Source organism: Bubalus kerabau, chromosome 3 (genome assembly GCF_029407905.1).
Source record: "Bubalus kerabau isolate K-KA32 ecotype Philippines breed swamp buffalo chromosome 3, PCC_UOA_SB_1v2, whole genome shotgun sequence".
NCBI classification, from domain to species: Eukaryota; Metazoa; Chordata; class Mammalia; order Artiodactyla; family Bovidae; genus Bubalus; species Bubalus kerabau.
Genome location: NC_073626.1, coordinates 145214377 through 145235889, shown reverse-complemented (window position 1 = coordinate 145235889; position 21513 = coordinate 145214377). Strand labels below are relative to the sequence as shown.

The 21513-nt window shown below is 36.9% G+C and overlaps 1 protein-coding gene across 16 annotated transcripts in view; it reads right to left on the bottom strand.

The window, feature by feature from the left end:
• Positions 1-21167, bottom strand: part of CARF (calcium responsive transcription factor) — a 76985-nt gene extending 55818 nt beyond the window's left edge. For 6 of the 16 annotated variants that reach the window (XR_008712083.1, XR_008712084.1, XR_008712085.1 and 3 more), the window contains exons 1-7: positions 20915-21005; positions 16231-16394; positions 8634-8745; positions 7967-8194; positions 3561-3681; positions 2394-2523; positions 1419-1503 (exon numbers count right to left, since the gene is read on the bottom strand). Coding sequence is in view for 13 of the 16 variants with exons in the window: in XM_055573128.1 (XP_055429103.1) it covers positions 1419-1503; positions 2394-2523; positions 3561-3681; positions 7967-8194; positions 8634-8702 (633 nt within the window). In the remaining 3 variants the exon portion in view is untranslated. Of the gene's footprint in view, positions 1-1418; positions 1504-2393; positions 2524-3309; positions 3377-3560; positions 3717-7966; positions 8195-8633; positions 8764-15611; positions 15734-16230; positions 16395-20491; positions 20721-20914; positions 21006-21050 lie in introns of those variants that run through there. The other 10 variants (XM_055573133.1, XM_055573134.1, XM_055573131.1 and 7 more) reach the window with 10 other exon arrangements.
• Between the last annotated feature and the right edge of the window lie 346 nt (positions 21168-21513).

The following is a 21513-nucleotide window of genomic DNA, read 5'->3' as shown; positions in this document are numbered from 1 at the left end:
GTGATATCAGATTATGAATGATCTTGAAAGCTAGTAACAAGTGGCTAAATGATGTGGAAAAAATAACACTGAGCTTACTGGGCAGTGAGAAAAGATAATGAAAGTAGTATGTAAAGATAAGTAGTTTTAGGGACTTCTCTAGCGGTACCGTGGTTAAGATTTCACCTTCTAATGCAGAGAGTGTGGATTCAATCCCCTGGTCAGGGAACTAAGACCCCACATGCTGCTGCTGCTGCTAAGTCACGTCAGTAGTGTCAACTCTGTGCGACCCCATAGACGGCAGCCCACCAGGCTCCCCCGTCCCTGAGATTCTCCAGGCAAGAACACTGGTGTGGGTTGCCATTTCCTTCTCCAATGCATGAAAGTGAAAAGTGAAAGTGAAGTGGCTCAGTCGTATCCAACTCTTAGCGACTATGGACTGCAGCCCACTAGGCTCCTCCATCCATGGGATTTTCCAGGCAAGAGTACTGGAGTGGGGTGCCATTGCCTTCTCCACACATGACTCATGGCCAAAAAGCCAAAACATACAAAACAGAAGCCATATTGTAACAAATTCATTGAGGACTTTAAAAATGGCCCACATCAAAAAAAAAAAAAAAAAAAAGATTGGTAGTTTTAGAAAACCACACAGTAAGGAATAGAAATGGAAGATTCAAGGAAATTAATGGGAAGGCTGTTACTATAACTGAGTTCAAGATTATAAAAAGCTGTGGAAGAGGCTCTTTTTAAACCACTTTAAAGGAAAAACTAAAAATATCAGGTGATTATCTAAATATGGGAAAAAATAAATTAATCGAAAACTTTGTATCTAAGAAAATGGTATTTGTCATTATACAGACAAGAAATTTAGGAAGTAGAGCTAGTTATGGTATGTTAGATAATTTCTGTTTAGGATATGGTGAATTTGAGGTAAAGTTCAAGTAAAGCTTCAAGTAAGTAGCTGGAGATCTGGGACAAAAGCAAGGGAAGAATTAAAGAACTGGTCATAGAGAATTGGGATCATTTTTATAAAAGTGAGAATTTAAAGTCAACAAAGTTGGGAAGCTCTTCAAGGGATAAGAAGTAGAGAAACAAGATAAGATCAAACAGTGAACCTTGAAGAATTTCCACTGAGAATATGAAAACAAGTAAGTGCAGGAAAAGAAAGAGAAGGAATGATTAAAAGATTAAACATAAAGAAACATGAAGTTTCATGGAAGACAAGGAAAAGATTGTAAGAGAAGAAATGAAAAATGAAGGGATTTATATGATCTCTGCTTTAACAGATCTTATAATCCCTAAGGAATAAAATAATAGATGAGGAGCACAAACATAAAATATTACAGACCCAGCCTCTATTAGTTATACTCAAAAGTAGACAATGAATTATAGTTATAATCAACTAAGTCAATCTACATAAGGATTACTTTTTAACTCACCTCACAGCTCCTAAGACGGCAGGCCCATATAGGTGTGTTAGAAGAAAGTGGCTGGAGTGGAGCCAAAAGAGGTTCTTCAAGTATCCTGGGATAGGTAAGAATATATATTAATATATATTACCAGGTACACAGACACACAGAGCATTCAATTGCTTTTTCCTCTTGCCAGTCAAAGACAATACTGAAGTCATCAAGGAGAAACTGTAATGATGAAAGATTATTCTGATGGCTGTAACTATGCTTTTTTTCAATCATTACTATTTTATCAATTGCTAAAGTAAAGTCTAAGTTTGTTTTTCCAAATACCTGTAGTTTCAACAAATTCAACTGCTTTATATGTCTTTCTCAGAGCTTATTTTGTATTCTTATACATTTTTCATTTCACAAAAAATGGGCTAATAAACCATCTTCAGGTGACTTATTAATAGTAACACGATATTATGTCTAAGATTAAATGTCACTTAACTTGTTAACTTAAAAATATTTTCATAGAACAATTAAAATATAAATACAAAACCCACATCTATATTTCCCTAAATTATTATAAAGAGTGTTATTTTATGGCAAAAATAAAAGCTGAAATAGATATGAACAAAAAACATTTTAAACAATTTACCACAGAGGTGATAAAATGTGATGCATAAAATGTGATGAACCATTAAAAATTATAGGACCTAGAATAGATACTTCTTTATTTTAAAAACTCTATTAATGCTAGATGTTTTCAAATTTCTTCAAAAATAACAAGCAAGCATGACTGAGGTAAAGTAGCACTTTGATCTTTTACAGCTTCTAAAGTAGTTTTCTTATTGCCAAGATGCTACCAAAATGATTTAAAGATGTACTTGATGATGACTTGTTCCATTTCTTGCATTTCTGATCTCCTCTATAGGCAGCCAGCCGTAAATGTGATATCGTAAAAAGTGATTTCCATGGTGATATACAAAGATGAGCTCCTCCTCCTCACTGACTCACCTGGTCACTGTCTTTTTGGGCAATGTGAGGGATGCCTGTGGATGAAGAATGTAACTACTGTTACTGTCTGCTAGAGCATCCACTCTTACAGCTGGTAAGTTTCTGTCACTGGGTTTCTCTTCGGAGACATCTTAACAAGAATAAGAGCAAAGCAACATTAATAACCTAAAAGACGATGAGAATGTAACTAACTGAAACTAATATATTTGAAACAGGAAAAGGAAGATATGCTCTGAAGCTAAAGATAATAAAACTTCTAATACTTTACTGAGAATTTCTCTGATAAACTTGCTTTTAAACTGTAAAACTGATTATTGAAGTTTTATAATTAAGTTTTGGAACTTATATTGAACAGCTAGGATATAAAAATGGCAGAAGTAACTTATATTAAAAGAACCACAATATAACAGGAAAATGTAAAACTAACTCCTTTTTGTTTCTATATCATGTTTATGTTTTTTGCAAACTATGTTTTTTTCTCTTAAGTTTTAACAACTGCTATCAAAGACACAGAATCATAACACTAAATTAAGAATATCTACCCTAAATCATTGTCTAAGAAAAAACCACAACAGTGTAGCTATGATGTTAGAAAAGAGATTCAAATAGATGGAAAAGGAAAGAAAGCAAAAGGAAGCGAACTAATAGGGATAATAGGGATATTAAATAGGTAAAGAAAGAATAAAATAAATAAGGAGCATGATTCTTTTGGAATCTGAAGGAACAAAGTAAAGAAGAAAAGAGCAAAGAGGAGATGAGAAGAATATTTTACAAATGAATGTCACACGCCTAACAACAATATTGATAAAAATAAAAATATAAAAATGTCTCCAGTAGCTATTAGCACTATGTTCTTGTTATTATTGCTGTTATTATTACTGTTATTAAAGTTAAGAAGAATTTATTTTATGCTCACTGGTCATTTGGGAGGAAGCAAGAGTCAACCAGCTTCATAGAATTCCAAAATGAAATAGACAGCTAACCTAGACAGGAGTTGAAAAATGAACTTGAAATTTATTTGGGCTAAGAAACTTTTTCTAATCATTCAGTTCACAATCTTACCCAAAGAAATCCACTTTAGCACTGACTTTCATGGGGTGATTTTTCTGAAATATACATTTGTTCTTTAAAACATTCTTAAATCCCTTATATCCCATAATTACTCACCTTGAGGACTATTCTCATCCATAAGTGGTCCCTGAGGTATAATCACTTGTGTCATTCCTGTCTGGGGAGATGGAATTACACGCAGCACCTGTCCATTTTCTGATGGGCTGGCAACAATCATCTTGGAAGCATTTTAAAAAAATCAAGTGCATAAGTCTATAATGATTCAACAGAATCACTACTTAGAAAACTGTTAGACATGCCTACCTCAACAATGGATACTATCATTTCCCTCACTTTATAGATGAAAACAGAAGGTACATAGCATTTTATTTCCCCCCAAAGTCTCTCAGTCGATAAACGGTAAAACTAGGATTCAAAACAGGTAGTCTGACCCTATGTTCTATGATCTTAATCATTGCATGGGTATGAAGTCTAATTACTTAGTAACCTGAACAAGTCTCTGACTGGATTAAAGATAATTTACTTTTTTCTACTTACTGTATTATCCACACGTTTGACCTATTTGTGTGATAATCACTAGTCTCATAGTTTAATTTTCATTTAAAAACAGTAACTTGTAAAACGTTTAATTAAACAGGATTTCTATATCTCCGCATTTTTTATATGCTGTCTTGATCCATAAGGAATAATACAGAGTGTCCCCAAAGTCTGAAAACATATAGAAATTGTATATTTATTATTTCCTTTGTTTTTTCCTCAGTTTAGCAAATGAATTCATTGCCTCAAATTTAGAGGAATGTAAACTGAGAAAGCATGTAAGCTGACGAAAAACATTTTGAGCCTATGATTTAAAATATAAGTAAAATATTATTTTAAAATAAGTTTATCCTTTATTTCCAGACTTTCTAGACACCTTATAAACTTTATTACCTAAAAAACTACTAACAAGTTTTACTGCTTTACCCAAAACCCCCTGTCCTCAGTTTTCCCTAAGACAGGAAACTCTCCTTAAGCATTCCAACCTACTTTCTCAAGTCTCCTTTTGGTATGTAAAACATGGAAACATTACTAATGGCCTGATAGAGACAGTATTCTTACTCAAGAGGGTCATTTGAAAAACTTTAAATTTGGGGGTAGGGGGACAACAAACCTAAACCCCAACAAAATAGAATGCCATGCCTTAAGTACAATCATAAACATTTCCCAGAAATTCAGATTAGGAATTGTCTCCTTCCCCCAATGTTTATCATGTTTGCTGAGCTAAACATATCTTGCCATACCCCTTATCACCTCAGCATGAAAAAAAAACTGTAAACCCTGATGATGACAACTGCTTTTCATTTGTTGAATTCATACTAGTGACAGGACTTTCCACATAGTACCTTAATCTTCATGAACTATATACATTTTATACATGAGGAAATTGTCACACAGAGGCTACAAAAACCTATGCAAGGTAACAGAGAGCTATATATACAGTTCTGAGCTGAAATTCAAACCCAAGCAGTCCTACTCCTTTTAACCACTACTCTGTACTGCCTTAAGTCTTCTACCTATAATCTCAAGTGTACTTTGTTGCATCCCAATACCTGATGATGTTACTTAACCTAAAAAAAAGACAAAAAGAAAACAATACAAAAACCCTGCTGGACATTAAAAGGCAATAATAATAATAGTTTTAAATTCTTTCCATATAAATGAGATTAAATATATGTGAAAAATATTTCATTCATCCTTATAAGAGTGTTGTGGTTATTTTTAAATCCAAATAAATATATATATAATAAAGTTATAATTTATTCAACCATATGGAAATTTCATAATTAAGAATAATTTATGGAATATCCTCTTAATTTTGAAACTGTTTCTCAACAGTGAAAAAGAATCTCCTCTATTTTCTGTTTTCTTAGCTTATTCCACCTGGCACCTTAAAAACTATTTTCAATTCATATAATTTGTCAATGGTGATGATAACATTACTGCTTCTATTACCAAAAAAGTAATTATCTTTAATCTTTGCTATGAAAACAAACATAGTTTTGAAGAGTCATCTGAGGCAATACATTCAATTTGAGGCCCACCACGAATAGGCTTCAGATGATAAAGCACCCGCCTGCAATGTGGGAGACCCGGGTTTGATCCTTGGGTTGGGAAGATCCCCTGGAGAAGGAAATGGCAACCCACTCCAGTATTCTTGCCTGGAGAATCCCATGGACAGAGGACCCTGATAGGCTACAGTCCATGGGGTTGCAAAGAGTCGGACACGACTGAGCAACTTCACTTCACTTCATGAAAATTATCAGAAAATCTTGGCCAATGAGTAGTTTTATATTTACTGGGCTCTTTGTGTACAAGATTTCTAGTAAATAAAAAACATCATCCCTGATGCACTCTAAAACCTCCTCCCATCCATAGGAGATTCACCCACTACAGAAACTTTGCTAGTTCACTGATAGCTTAAAAAAAAAGTCATTTCTTACAAAAAGCTCTACTTGTTGCGAGGTACTGACAATGGGGAAAGCTATCTATGCATATATGAAGGCAGGGGGCATATGGGAGGGAAATCTGTATTTTCTGCTCAATTTTACTGTGAACCTAAAACTGATCTTAAAATCTCCACTAAGTTTCCCAGAATATCACCAGCTTCTGATCTTTGGTTCTTTGGAGAAAGTTAACTAGTTACATTCCATTTGTTGCTTACATTTATTTCCAAGCTCCTGACGTGTTTCCTTATTTCACAACTTCAAATAACTCTCTATATCACCTCCTGCCCCAAACAGTGTAAAAATCACCTTTATAATTACTGCAAATAGAAAATTTAATACAATTACAGACAGAATGAAACCTCCAACTTTTTTCAGACCCAGATAAATAAATAATTTTAACATGCTTTTTAGGAAAGTTATCATGTGTTAAATGAGCACCCTTCATACATTCAGACTCTTGTATCCTTCCATTAGAATATACAGACTTTCTAAACATTCTGATAGAAACTAGAATAAATTTCAAATATCAAGAGAAATTACAGAAGCATTTCATTCTGAACATGAAATATTAAAATGGATCTGTTCATATCTAAATTATTTGTTGTTTATTAATCTCTGCTGGTGATACAGTATGGTTACAGAAGTTTACCCTTACTTTGCATTTCTTTTTTTTCCTTACTTTGCATTTCAGTCCTGAAGCCCAGAAAATGTTGAGCTTGAACATAACACAAAAAAGTTGTCTACAATTAGCCCCCTCTCAGTCAATAACTCTCAACCCCAAAATTTAACTGGATTAAAAGGGAGCCAAAGGACATAGATTAACTCTAGAATGCTCTAGACTAGAAACAAAAACAAAGACTAATTTTGGGTTATTATAAATGGTTGCCTGAAAGTGAAAGTGAAAGTGAAGTAGCTCAGTCCTGTCCGACTCTTTGCGACCCTGTGGACTGTAGCCCACCAGGCTCCTCCGTCCATGGGATTCTCCAGGCAAGAATACTGGAGTGGGTTGCCATTTCCTTCTCCAGGGGATTGTCCCAACCCAGGGATTGAACCCAGGTCTCCCACATTGCAGGCAGACGCTTTAACCTCTGACCCAAATGGTTGCCTACTTAAACATAATTGATATTTGAAGTTAAGATTTTAAAAGTAATTTTTATTATTGAATTAAAATTCACTGTAGGAAAATTTGAAAAAACAACCAAAACAGATATATTATTATTCATATTATTGCTAATATAAGTATATTATTAATCAGAGAGCAATTTAGACGTTTTTCTCAATTTTATTTCAATCAAAACCATCTTTCACCTCTATTACTCAACTTATGAACTTGGTGATAAATACTTCTGGCTAACAGTTTAAAGCACCATTTTCAATTTTATACGTTGTTATTCACATGACATCTACATATTGACCTACAAAATCAATAAGGGTATGTCTAAATTCCATCATTTCATTGGTACTTTCATCGCTTTCTTTTTCTTCAAGAAAGCACACCAGCATGTGGCATGCAAATCAGTAAATGAGATACTGATAGAGCAAATAACCTTGAGTTCAGCTAAAGGCATAAACAAAAAATAAATGTAAGTTATATGTAAGCTCTGGCACGTTAGCACTAGTGACCAATTACATTACATTTCCAACTGCTCTCAAAGCACAAGTTTGCCTAGACAAGGTGGTAGCTGTGCTATATTGGTTTGAAGTACTATTTGTAGTTCTGAAAGGAAATAATCTATTACATTTTATTTCTGATTGCACGACACAGCATGCATTAGTTCCCCAACCAGGGATCAAACCTAAGGCAATAGCAAAGAAAGCATGGAGTGTTAGCCACTGGACCAGCAAAGAATTCCTAGGAAATCTTTTAAAATCCTTACATAACTTAAAAATGAGTATCATAGAGACAGTGTTTTCAAAGGAATGTAAATCAATAGTGTCAAGAAATTAAGATCATCAAGTTAGACTAATACATTTTGCCAAACAGCAGAAAATTGGTTATTTTTAAAACCTACTCACCATTTGTGCGTTAGAATCCCCCAATGACTGAAGCTCATATTGAACAGGTTGCCCATTTTGGTCCACTAGATGGAATTGCTCTGCAGAGAGCGTCTGTGTCTGAGTCAGGGGCCCTGGTGTATTCTGAGATGTGAGTGAACCATCCTCTTCAGGAGTAGTAACGGGTAAAACTCTAGGCGAACCATCTTGTCCAAAAGAAGGCTCACTGGAGTCCATATAGGTTAGATGCTTTTGCAAACAAAAAAGTCACTTGAGTGTTTGTAAAATATGTCACAATTTTTTAAAACAGAGAATGTTTATGATAAAAAAAAATGGAAACATTCATTTTTCAGTTCATTATTCACTTTACTTTTTGTAAGGGTTATCAATTCAGACTGATATAGACAGAAGTTGTTAAGTGAAACTGTTGAATTTTATTATTATTTTACTGCAAATTGTTCACTGGAATACAACATGAAATGAGGAAACGTAATTCAACATGCAGATTTTTCTTTATACATAAATCTTCATGAATATATCACTTTCTTAAGTTCTATAATATAAAATTAAATAAATGACAGGATTATGGAAAATTAAATGTTAAAATTCTTGAATATGTTAAATATAACACTATTTGTTTTCCCTTTGAATGAAAAAAAGTTCCCAGTTGAATCCCTAATTCAAATACCTGAGAATCTGTTTCTGACTCTTCAGAATCATTATGGTTGACTTTTAATGAATCAACAGACTGTTCCATGCTGATATCATATTCAATTCCATTTTATTCTGTTGTTTAACAGCTGAAAGAGTTTAAATGCCTGATCAAATAAAATACATAATATTTTTATAGAATGTTTGTCTTAAATAAATTCCTCATCTCTCTGTATTACCCCACACAACTTAGGTTAAGTAATTTATACCCTATAAGATTAAGAAAATAAATTCGTTAAATGATTTGCAAAGGCACCAGAGTAAATTCAAGGCAGAGCAAAGATTAATGTTATGTACTTTACTCACCCTATCCTTAATTATACATATGTACTGGTTTACTCTGGAGAAGGAAATGGCAGCCCACTCCAGTATTCTTGCCTGGGAAATCTCATGGATGGAGGAGCCTGATGGGCTGTAGTCCATGGGGTTGCAAAGAGTCGGGCACGACTGAGCAACTAACACACTGGTTTATTAAGATTGTTGCTACGTGACAGACACTGTTGTTACATGCTTTCAGACACTTCTAAAATTCTCATTTTACAAAGATTTACTCTAAATGAAAATGTTTAATTTTATGAGATGTGCCATATGATAGCATTACAGAATTTTAAAAGATATTTTGGTGCAGATGGAGATTATATACATACAACTCTTACCATAACATACAATTATACCACTTAACATTGGAATGACAAGCTTTGAAAAGGAAGAAATATGTATTCCAAAAAGATTAGGTCTAGTACAGTGGTTTTCAACAGGTGGTGATTTTGCCCCCACATATACATCCAACATCCCCTTACTCCCTGGGGATATTGCTAAATCACTGTATGTAAAACAATAAACTTTGACCCTTACTTCATATCAAAGATTAACCTGAAATGTATCATATACTATAAAACTATAAAACTTCTAGACAAAAGCAGTAGAGAAAATCTTTTTGACTTTGGGTTTAGCAGAGATATCTTAAACAGGACACAAAAAGCATGAAATATAAAAGATAAAAGTCTACAAATTGGACTTTTTTAAAGACAGTGTTCTGCAGTCAAATGGTCTGGGTCTGAATTTCAGCTTTTATACTTAAATTAGTTAACTCCTCTGAGATTTAGTTTTTTTTAAAGTGATGAAATTTGCTCATTACAGATCAGGAGAATATATTTGCAGAACATACACCTGGAAAAAACTTTTTCTGTATTGGAACTCTGTAAAGAACTGCTTTGGCTCAATTATAAGACAACAACCCAATCAAGAGTAGGCAAAATATTTGAAGGACACTTCACTAAAGAAGCCATAAAACTATAGCTGCTGCTGCTGCTGCTAAGTCGTTTCAGTCGTGGCCGACTCTGTGCGACCCCATAGACAGCAGCCCAATAGGCTCCCCCGTCCCTGGGATTCTCCAGGCAAGAACACTGGAGTGGGTCGCCATTTCCTTCTCCAATGCATGAAAGTGAAAAGTCAAAGTGAAGTCGCTCAGTCGTGTCCGACACGTAGCGACCCCATGGATTGCAGCCTACCAGGCTCCTCCGTCCATGGGATTTGCCAGGCAAGAGTAGTGGAGTGGGGTAAAACTATACCTAGAGCAAGACAAATGCTGTATGACCTCTCTCATATGTGGAATCTTAAACAAATGCAAGCTCACAGATACAGAGAACAACTAGTGGTTGCCACAAGCAAGGGGGTTGGCAGTGGGGGATATGGATGAAGGGGGTTTTTAAAAAAAAAAAAGGAAGAAAATTCCCTGGCAATCCAGTCGTTAGGACTCAGTGCTCTCACTGCCAGGCCTGGGGTTCAATCCCTGGTTGGGGAACTAAGATCCTATATGCCACGTGGTGCACCCAAAAAAATAAAAACAAACTTTTCTAAAAAAAAAGTCTTATATTTAAAAAGCAATCAGAGTGCCTGTAAACTAAAGCCAGTAACAAACCATAGTACATCAATTTAAAAATTACCTTGAAATTTTTGGTTAAGTTACTGCACTCTGGACAAGGTTGCAGTTAGGGTGAACAAGAAAATGTATTACTTCTTCATTAACTTATAAAATAAAAATTGAGAAAGTTTTGTCAGTAAAACTGTATAAAACCGTTGAAGACAGTGTTCTGTAGTCAAATGGTCTGGGTCTGAATTTCAGCTTTATACTTAAATTAGTTAACTACTCTGAGATTTAGTTTTTCTCTACTGCAAACTGGCATTTATACTGCATCTCCCTCACAAGGCTGTTAAAAAGATTAAACAAAATAATGTATGCAAAGGGCTTGGTGCAATTCCCAGGACATTGTCAGTACCTAATAAATTATTCCTACTACCTATAATTATACAAACTAAGATTAAAAATCTACCTATCTATAAATAATTTGATTCCTGAAGACAAAAATCTGTTAAATATCAGTTATCTCATTGATGTAATCAAAATTTACCTGGGCTTAGTATAAAGCTTCTCAATGTACTTTTCTATACTATCTTTAAAAATTTTAAAAAGTGTTACATTTTCAGCTGACTAACAAGTTCTATTTCAATATTACTGTTTTAAATTCAACATCTTGCATGTAGTAAAAAACAAAGGGTCAGTCTAGATTTGATTAAAAAAACCAATATGTCAACTTTTCTGAACTCCAATTACTAGTTCATTAAAGATCCCACTCAGTTCTAAGATTTTATGTTCCTAATAGATGATTATCCTGATGACTTCTAAAAGTAATTTAACTGTCATTTATTAACTGACTTCTAATGTGCACTGAGTATAAAAATAACTATTCAAACAAAAAACGTTCACAGAGTTTAGATCCAATTAATTCAAGTCCTACTGAAGGACTTAAAATTGAAATAACTGCTGTCAAGAATACAATTTTTAAGTCAATTAAATACATTGAGATATTCACTGTCTAGACATGGTGACATTAAGAAATATTTTTGATTCTTGCCTGGGAAATCCCATGGACAGAAGAGCCTGGCGGGCTACAGCCCATGGGGTTGCAAAGAGTTGGAAATAAACGAATCTGGATTGCCCTTTCCCAGTGGTCAGAAAATCTAGGCTGTGTTCAGAACCAGAAAGCAGAAAGCCAAAGTCCTTAGGCAGCTGAAATAAAAACCTTTGATGAAAAGAAAAAAAAAGAAATATTTTTGAGACTTTATTCTAATTTTTAAATATCAGCACTATTAACACAGAATAAAGATTATTAATTTAATTATCATAGGTATAAAATAATTTAATGCTTACTGAATGCTTATCATATTTTTTTCAACCCCCATTGACTGTAGCCTGCCAGGCTCCTCTGTCCATGGAAATCTCTAGGCAAGAATACTGGATTGAGTAGCCATTCCCTTAGAGTGCCTGATGAACTATGGAATGAGGTTCGTGACATTGTATAGGAGACAGGGATCAAGACCATCCCCATGGAAAAGAAATGCAAAAAAAAAGCAAAATGGCTGTCTGGGGAGGCCTTACAAATAGCTGTGAAAAAAAGAGAAGCGAAAAGCAATGGAGAAAAGGAAAGATGTAAGCATCTGAATGCAGAGTTCCAAAGAATAGCAAGGAAAAATAAGAAAGCCTTCTTCAGCGATCAAGGCAAAGCAATAGAGGAAAACAACAGAATGGGAAAGACTAGGGATCTCTTCAAGAAAATCAGAGATACCAAGGGAACATTTCATGCAAAGATGGGCTCAAGAAAGGACAGAAATGGTATGGACCTAAAAGAAGCAGAAGATATTAAGAAGAGATGGAAAGAATACACAGAACTGTACAAAAAAGACATTCATGACCCAGATAATCACGATGGTGTGATCACTCACCTAGAGCCAGACATCCTGGAATGTGAAGTCAAGTGGGCCTTAGAAAGCATCACTATGAACAAAGCTAGTGGAGGTGATAGAATTCCAGTTGAGCTATTTCAAATCCTGAAAGATGATGCTGTGAAAGTGCTGCACTCAATATGCCAACAAATTTGGAAAACTCAGCAGTGGCCACAGGACTGAAAAAGGTCAGTTTTCATTCCAATCCCAAAGAAAGGCAATGCCAAAGAATGCTCAAACTACTGCACAACTGCACTCATCTCACACGCTAGTAAAGTAATGCTCAAAATTCTTCAAGCCAGGCTTCAGCAATATGTGAACCGTGAACTTCCTATGTTCAAGCTGGTTTTAGAAAAGGCAGGGGAACCAGAGATCAAATTGCCAACATCCGCTGGATCATGGAAAAAGCAAGAGAGTTCCAGAAAAACATCTATTTTTGCTTTATTGACTATGCCAAAGCCTTTGACTCTGGGGATCACAATAAACTGTGGAAAATTCTGAAAGAGATGGGAATACCAGACCACCTGACCTGCCTCTTGAGAAATCTGTATGCAGGTCAGGAAGCAACAGTTAGAACTGGACATGGAACAACAGACTGGTTCCAAATAGGAAAAGGAGTACGTCAAGGCTGTATACTGTCACTCTGTTTATTTGACTTATATGCAGATTACATCATGAGAAACGCTGGACTGGAAGAAACACAAGCTGGAATCAAGATTGCCAGTTATATCAATAACTTCAGATATGCAGATGACACCATCGTTATGGCAGAAAGTGAAGAGGAACTAAAAAGCCTCTTGATGAAAGTGAAAGTGGAGAGTGAAAAAGTTGGCTTAAAGCTCAACATTCAGAAAACGAAGATCATGGCATCTGGTCCCATCACTTCATGGCAAATAGATGGGGAAACAGTGGAAACAGTGTCAGACTTTATTTTTCTGGGCTCCAAAATCACTACAGATGGTGACTGCAGCCATGAAATTAAAAGACGCTTACTCCTTGTAAGGAAAGTTATGACCAACCTAGATAGCATATTCAAAAGCAGAGACATTACTTTGCCAACAAAGGTACGTCTAGTCAAGGCTATGGTTTTTCCTGTGGTCATGTATGGATGTGAGAGTTGGACTGCGAAGAAGGCTGAGCGCCGAAGAATTGATGCTTTTGAACTGTGGTGTTGGAGAAGACTCTTGAGAGTCCCTCGGACTGCAAGGAGATCCAACCAGTCCATTCTGAAGATCAGCCCTGGGATTTCTTTGGAAGGACTGATGCTAAAGCTGAAACTCCAGTACTTTGGCCACCTCATGGGAAGAGTTGACTCATTGGAAAAGACTCTGATGCTGGGAGGGATTGGGGGCAAGAGGAAAAGGGGACGACAGAGGATGAGATGGCTGGATGGCATCACTGACTCGATGGACGTGAGTCTGAGTGAACTCCGGGAGTTGGTGATGGACAGGGAGGCTTGGCGTGCTGCGATTCATGGGGTCGCAAAGAGTCGGATACGACTGAGCGACTGATCTGATCTGATCTGATCTGATCTCCAGGGGAATCTTCCCGATCCAGGGATCAAACCCTGGGTTGCAGTCAGATTCTTTACCATATGAGTCACCACAGAAGCTCACTTAATAATTACTAGCTAGAATTATTAATAATTATTCTTATTCTGTGATGTAGGACCTAGTATCAACAATTTACAGAAAAGTAAACTGAGGCTCACCGTTCAAAGTTATACGGTTATCATTTACTGAGCACTTACTACAGTAAAGCACTAGGCTCAGTATTTTATACATGTCATTCTATTTAATCCTTTCAACAACCCTGTGATTCAGTTACTTGGTCCAGTTTTACATGTAAGGCATTAAGACTTATTTGTTGTTGTTAGTCATTAAGTCATGTCTGACTCTTTGTGACCCATGGACTGTAGCCTACCAGACTCCTCTGTCCATGAGATTTTCCAAGCAAAAATACTGGAGTGGGTTGCCATTTCCTTCTCCAGGGGATCTTCCCAACTCAGAGATAGAAACTGTACCTCCTGTGTCTTCTGCACTAAAGGCCAATTCTTTACTGCTGAGCCACCAAGGAATCCCTTTCTTCATTAGTCATGGCTTTAAAGTTTTGTTTTGTTTTTGATAGGTTAGCAAACTAAACATGCTAAAGAAATTCTTCTTTCATTTCTGTTCTCAACTATTCCTGGTTGAAATTTAATTATAGGCAGTCCCTAACACACAAAAGCCCTCCTAGAAGAAATCTAAACATCTCTGACCTCATGAAAAAGCTAGAATTCTAACTATGCAGGAATTGCAGTCACTGAGAAAATATTCTGTAAACATATCCAAAAGCAGACCTTAGGACAGAGAGGTAAAAAGTGAAAACAGCTTAGGGGAAAAATTCTGAAAACTTACTCTCGGTTTCCTAATATGTGCCCTGATTCTACTGCAAATCACCCCTTACTGGTTTACTTACACTTTTCTTCATTTACTTTCCCTTACCCTATTTGAAATTTGATCAATGAAATTTTCATTGGAGTTAACAGGATTTTTTTCTTAAAAAGAAAAACTCTGGAGAGATTATCAGTCATTGACAAATTTGTATATATTTATATAATAACTTTTTTCCTTTAACATATGTTAAAAACAACTACCCTGAAAAATTGGAACCTGGAGGTTAGAAAGCAAGCACATTTGAGGCTTGGAGCACTTTAAAAGGGATTTTGCAGGCCTGAGTGAGATGCTGCAGTGAAGAGGGAGGGCAGGATGAATGCCCTGGAGAAGTGCACTAGTGAAAGTGAAAGTGAAGTCGCTCAGTCGTGTCCGAGACCCCATGGACTGCAGCCCACCAGGGTCCTCCGTCCATGGGATTTTCCAGGCAAGAGTACTGGAGTCGGTGCCTTCGCCTTCTCCGGGAGAAGTGCACTAGTGAAAGTGAAAGTGAAAGTGAAGGTCGCTCAGTTGTGTCCCACTGTTTGTGACCCCATGGACTGTATTCTCTGAATTCTCCAAGTCAGAATACTGGAGTGGGTAGCCTTTCCCTTCTCCAGGGGATCTTCCCAACCCAGGGATTGAATCCAGGTCTCCAGCATTGCAGGCGGATTCTTTACCGGCTGAGCCACAGGGAAAGCCGACACTAGTGAAGGGATGGGATAATAACACAGGACGCTTGCCACATGTAAACTACTTACTTCAGAACTTTGACCAGACTGGAATTTTGCAAATGGAAGAAAGGTAACTAATTTCCTACTGTCTTCTGGAAATTCAAAACTCAAAATTTTCCTTTATGCAGTACGTTTAGTATGGAGTAGTACTACATGATAAAAAAGGTTTTTGTGGTTATTATAAGAAAAAGTGGGTATCAATATCTGTTGACCTGATTTATTGTTGAAATGGAGATTAAAAATACTTTTAAAATTACAGACATCCTTTTCAAAAAATAATTTGAATAAAGTGAAAACTATTACTCCTGCCTTCCCTAATTCTTCCATAAATTTGCATTATACTCCTCAATCCTGACAACTTCAGTGACTTAAAATACCCAAATTTCCCATCTAACCTCAATGTCAGCACATACTATAGATTATTATCCCTAACTTTCAATTAACCACCTCAAAGTAAAGTTTCCAAGAATGAAGATATTAAGACTAAATTGCTAGGAATAAAATGTTCTCTTCCAACTGGTAACCATAAACAAAACAAAGTACCTATATATAAAGCGTAATTTGACTTTTTCATTAATATATAATAGATAATAGTTAACTTTTATAGAGCTGTTACTTTCAATTAGTCAAAAAATAAAATTATTACCTTCAGGCAGTAGCTCAAGTTTAAATTCAGGTCTCATGCATTCTACTATCCCCAGAAATACCCTCTTTTCCACTGAATTTCTTCCTTTGGGGAGCACTAAATCATGATGGTTGTGACTTCATTTATGTGAAAGTTATAATTATGTCTTCACAGCAGCATTTTTTCTGTAAAGAGAAGGTATTCAATGTATATTTATTTTCCTACACATAGAGAAATGTACTAGCTTTTGTTATGCAGATTTTACTGTAGCCATTACCAGTCTGGTATAGTTAACCCAACAATTAACTCAAAGTGAAACAAAGACTGGAACTACCTTTATGGAAGGCTGCCATTACCTCTCTGTGCTGGGCATTCAGACTAAGGCCTTGTTTCAAACTCTCACATTCTGTAACTACTACAGAAACAAAGATGTTCACATGAAATTGCATTTTTCTCCACAAAGGAAATATTTACTGATTGGACATATTTACTAATTTTGAGCCACAGATGCTTGAGAATAAAGGCCCCCTCCTCAGACAGCACCTCCTATAAAATCTTGGAATTAAATTGATAAGCTTATTTCCTAAGTAGTATGGAATGGGATAAAGAGAACAGAGAGAAAAAAAGAAAGCATTAAATCTATAATCTAAGGTTAAAAATAACTGCCGTTCAGAACCCACACTAAGGCCATTAAATTTTGCTGGCAAACTGCTTTATAGAATGTTTCATGTCACATTTTAAAAAGTGGATTTTATCTTATACCGAAAGCAAATAGGAAGAATTGTTAAATTAGAATGTTTTAAATTTATAAGAAAAAAGGGCTTTTTATTATTTATACACATGTATTGAATACATGGTAGAGGGGAAGACACCATTCACACTATAGTTACTCAAATCTCAGTGGACTGTAATAGGGCTACCTCTGTTTTGACTTTGTTCAACAGCAAATTTATTTGTTCAAAACATTAAAGATAATTCTCACTGTTAAGTTCTAAAAAATTGTCTTAATATTTGATTGCTTTGTTGTTGTTTTCTCTAGAGGCTTTTGTGTGGTAAAATTTATCTGTTAAAAGCCAATAATCTAAGAGTAAATCCCAAAACAGGTTAATTGGAAGATGAAGCCACTTAAGTTTAGCTGTTGCTGCTAAGTCGCTTCAGTCGTGTCCGACTCTGTGCAACCCCATAGACAGCAGCCCACCAGGCTCCCCCGTCCCTGGGATTCTCCAGGCAAGAGTACTAGAGTGGGGTGCCATTGCCTTCTCCGACTTAAGTTTAGAGTTTCTCTTAATTCTAGGTACCTTGATTAATGTCCCGAGATTTAAAAAATATTAAAATCGTATATTTAAAATCAGTGTCTGACCTTTATTAACTACATTAAAAAAATACTGCTCAAAAGTACTTTAGAAAATACAATTTCCCTCATCTTTTAGGGTAGGTAAACAACACAATGTTCCTTCTATGATGTATACAAAATTGCTATGAATCAGTGGTGTCAAAAATTACATCAAGACTCCTAGTTCACAAATATTTTATAGAGTATTTTTTAACAGATGGACTTTGAAAGTTACAGTGTGTTAGAGCAACATCAAAATGGTAAATGTACTCAAATATATATAAACAATAAGCAATCCATTTCAACTTTTCATTTTTCAGTGAAAAAAACTTAAGGTCACTATTCATAGTATTTCTTTTATTTAAGGTTTGCCCTCTCTACTGGAGAAGGAAATGGCAACTCACTCCAGTACTCTTGCCTAGAAAATCTCAGGGACAGAGGAGCCTGATGGGCTGCAGTCCTTGTGGTCACAAAGAGTTGGGCACGACTGAGCAACTTCATCTTCACACATTGGAGAAGGAAATGGCAACCCACTCCAGTGTTCTTGCCTGGAGAGTCCCCGGGATGGGGGAGCCTGGTGGGCTATGGAGTCACAAAGAGTTGGACATGGTTGAAGCGGCTTAATAGCAGCAGCAGCCCTCTCTAGAAACTTCCCTGTAACCTTGGTTTCTACTTATTTCTTACCCTGTACATACCTCTTTTTATCTCTTTGCTCTTTGAGGGATTTACAAATTATTTCATTTAATCTCCACAATGATTCTGAGATAGACCTTATTATCTCTATTTATAGATAGGAAAACCAAAGGTGTCAAGTAACTTGCTTAAGATCACAGGACATTACAGCTCAGATTCAAAACTAAGAAGGAAAAAAATCACCAAAATCAACAGGACTCCAACACCCACGCCATCTTTGTATAAATATCATACCACACCATGCCATTACATACAGAAAAAAAAAAAAGTTTAATAAAGAGAAACATTTTCCAACTGTAGTTATCCAGACAACAAAGAGTCTTCATAAGCACCTTAGTAAACAAATCATGTAGGAAATCATTAGAACCAAAAGTTTGAAGTTAATGTTCTAATACAGTTAAGAAAAACATTCAAAAGTAAAAATACTAATTACTCTAGGTATTATGTAAAGGAAACACCGAATATGACACATAAGCCACTGATGAAATAAAACCAAAGCCCTCATACTAGGTGTTCAGGTATCTTGGAACACCTTAACTAGAATTGTCATAATAACTAAAAATAATATATATATATATATATATATCTCCTTACATATCCATATAAGGGATATAATACTGTATCCCTTAACTAAAGGTCTCAACTCAAATGAAAAGTGTATTTTAGTGAATTCAACATTCTACTTTGCAAGTTGAAGTTTTATCTTATTAAGCACATATTTAGGTTCTATATCTTACTGATCATAGAAAAGTTTTTCATTCGAATTAGGATGAACCTGTATTGAGTATCGCAATAGTATTGTCTTATTTTGATAAATTTCAAATTAATGATAGCTAAAAATGAATTAACCTGATTACACATTTAAAGCTGCATTTTAACAAATAATATATTATCAACTATCAAAAATTATCTGAAGAACCTATAAGATTTATTTCAGGTTCTGATTTTAAATTCAGACAATTTTACTACTGTAACTAAAGAATCACTTATGACTAAAGGCAAATGATGTTTGAAGCTGTCAAATTTCTTTTTACTTCCACCAAATTCAAAACTATGTTATTACATAGCAAGACTTCAATTGAGAGTTCCAAGTTTCACGTGGTCTAGATAATGCATACAACCCTCACCATGACAATGAGTCACGTGGTTACATGGCCACCGCTTCTATCTGCAAGCCCAGTCCTTTCCAAGACCCATTAGCAGAGGTTTTCTTATTCCTCTAACCATGAGGCTAGTCTTTCTCAAGTTGTTCACATCGGCAGAGCTCCTAGTTAAACTAATACGTAAAGAACAACCATGGAATAGTTGACATCTACTATTAGGCACTTAATCCCACTGCTGACCAAGATGTGGCACAGAGAGGTTAATAAATAAGAAGCTGAGGCAGGATTAGAACCCAGGCCTCCAGGTTCCACAGTCCGCATTCCAGGAAGGTGAGTAAACTGAAAATACTCCTAGTTTCATTATCACTGCGCTCTATTAGCAGATTATTTTTCGCTTATAATTCCTCAAATTCCTTCTCATAGTCTATGGTTGACTTAAACATCATATGTCTTTTGCAGTACATCTTTAAGCAACGTAATAGAGGAACGCTTCAGTTGTCTACATCAGCACACAGCCCGCTTTGCCACAACCTTGCAATCCTGTTGTGCCTTACTCTAAAATGCTCTCTTTAAGCCTCCCTCTTGAAGCTTTTCTGGCGAACGCCTTAAAAAGCGACTGTGAGAGCTGGATAGTATCTCTCTCCATCCATCCTCCCTCAGAAAAACAACTACATTCCATTAGAATAGTTCTCCGGACCGTTTAAAAATAAGATATAGGCCTCTGGGTAATGTCAAGAACAAAGTAAAAAAAAAAAAAAAAAAGCGCAGGGAGGTGTGGGAGGACGCCTTTCGCTTTCCATAAGGAAGGTCTAAAAGTGAAAGTGAAAGTGAAGTCGCTCAGTCTTGTCCGACTCTTTGCGATCCCGTGGACTGTAGCCTTACGAGGCTCCTCAGTCCATGGAATTTTCCAGGCAAGCGTACTGGAGTGGGTTCCCATTTGCTTCTCCAGGGGATCTTCCCAACCCAGGGATTGAACCTGGGTCTCCCGCATTGCAGTCAGACGCTTTACCCTCTGAGCGACCAGGGAAGCCTAAGGAAGGTATAAATCTCATAAAGAGAAAAAAGAACCCTGAAAAGTGGGGCCGCGCAAAGGACCACAGAGTCGGCGCTCCCGCCCAGGGGTCCAGTCCTCCTCCTCCGTGCCAGTGCGTACTCAGGCTCGGCAGCCCTCCTCACGACACCGAACTTGCACCTCCTCCAGCCTGCATGTCCAGGGCCCGGGGCCCCCGTCCGGGCGGGGGCGGGGAGGGGAGCAATAGGCCTCTTCAGGTGGGGCCCGGAACACGGCCCGAGGCGGGGCCCGGAAGACGCCACTGAGGCCCGCGGCGCCCGGGGGCGGGGGCTGGCGGTTGCTCAGGGACCCGGCGGGTCAGGAGGTGACAGGAGGAGGAGGCAGCAGAAAGAAAGGGGGTGGGGGGGCGGGTTGGGAGGTAGCGTCTCGCCCGCCGGCGGAGACAGCTCTGCCAAACCTCCGACTTCCCCAGCCCCGCCGCCGCAAAGCGCCCTAGAGGGCGAGAAGGGAAGTCCACAAAGTGCTGGAGCAGAGGGGAGAAAATTCAAAACGAGTCTACTCAACCTCGTCTTGGTTCCGAGGCCGCGCCATGGAGACCAGTACAGTGCGCAGCCGCTTTAGAAAAGATCCTGATCAGCCACCGTCGCGTGTTTCCTTTCTGATTGGTTCTTTTTTTTTTTTTCGTATCCCCGCCTCTCACCTGGATCTAAAGCCTGAGGCTAGTAGAGAAATCTCGGTAGACTGAGAGTTTTGATTGGAAGTATGCTTAGAAATTAAACCCGGAAAGACTTTAGCAAGTTAAAGCTGAAGGCCGAGGAAATATAATAGGTCGTTGCCTGGAGTCGGGACGGTTTAATGCAAAGAAGATAGCCTGAGGGCAGTGTGGTAAAAAAGACTACAATTCCCAGTGGCTACATTACCTGAGGAGCGCTGCTTTCTGGGAGTTGTAGTATCTAGGAGCTGTGTTTGGATTATCGCGACTAAGGATAGCCTGCTAACATTTCAAACGGAGAGAAGTCGGTTTGAAACGGGCCTCTTTCTTATCTCCATAATCGATCGCAAGCTTAAATATATATATTTTTAAAAATACAAAAAAAAATTGAAGAGACGCGACGCCTTTAAAACTATGCCTCACTAATCGACGATTCCTACTCTAGGAATAG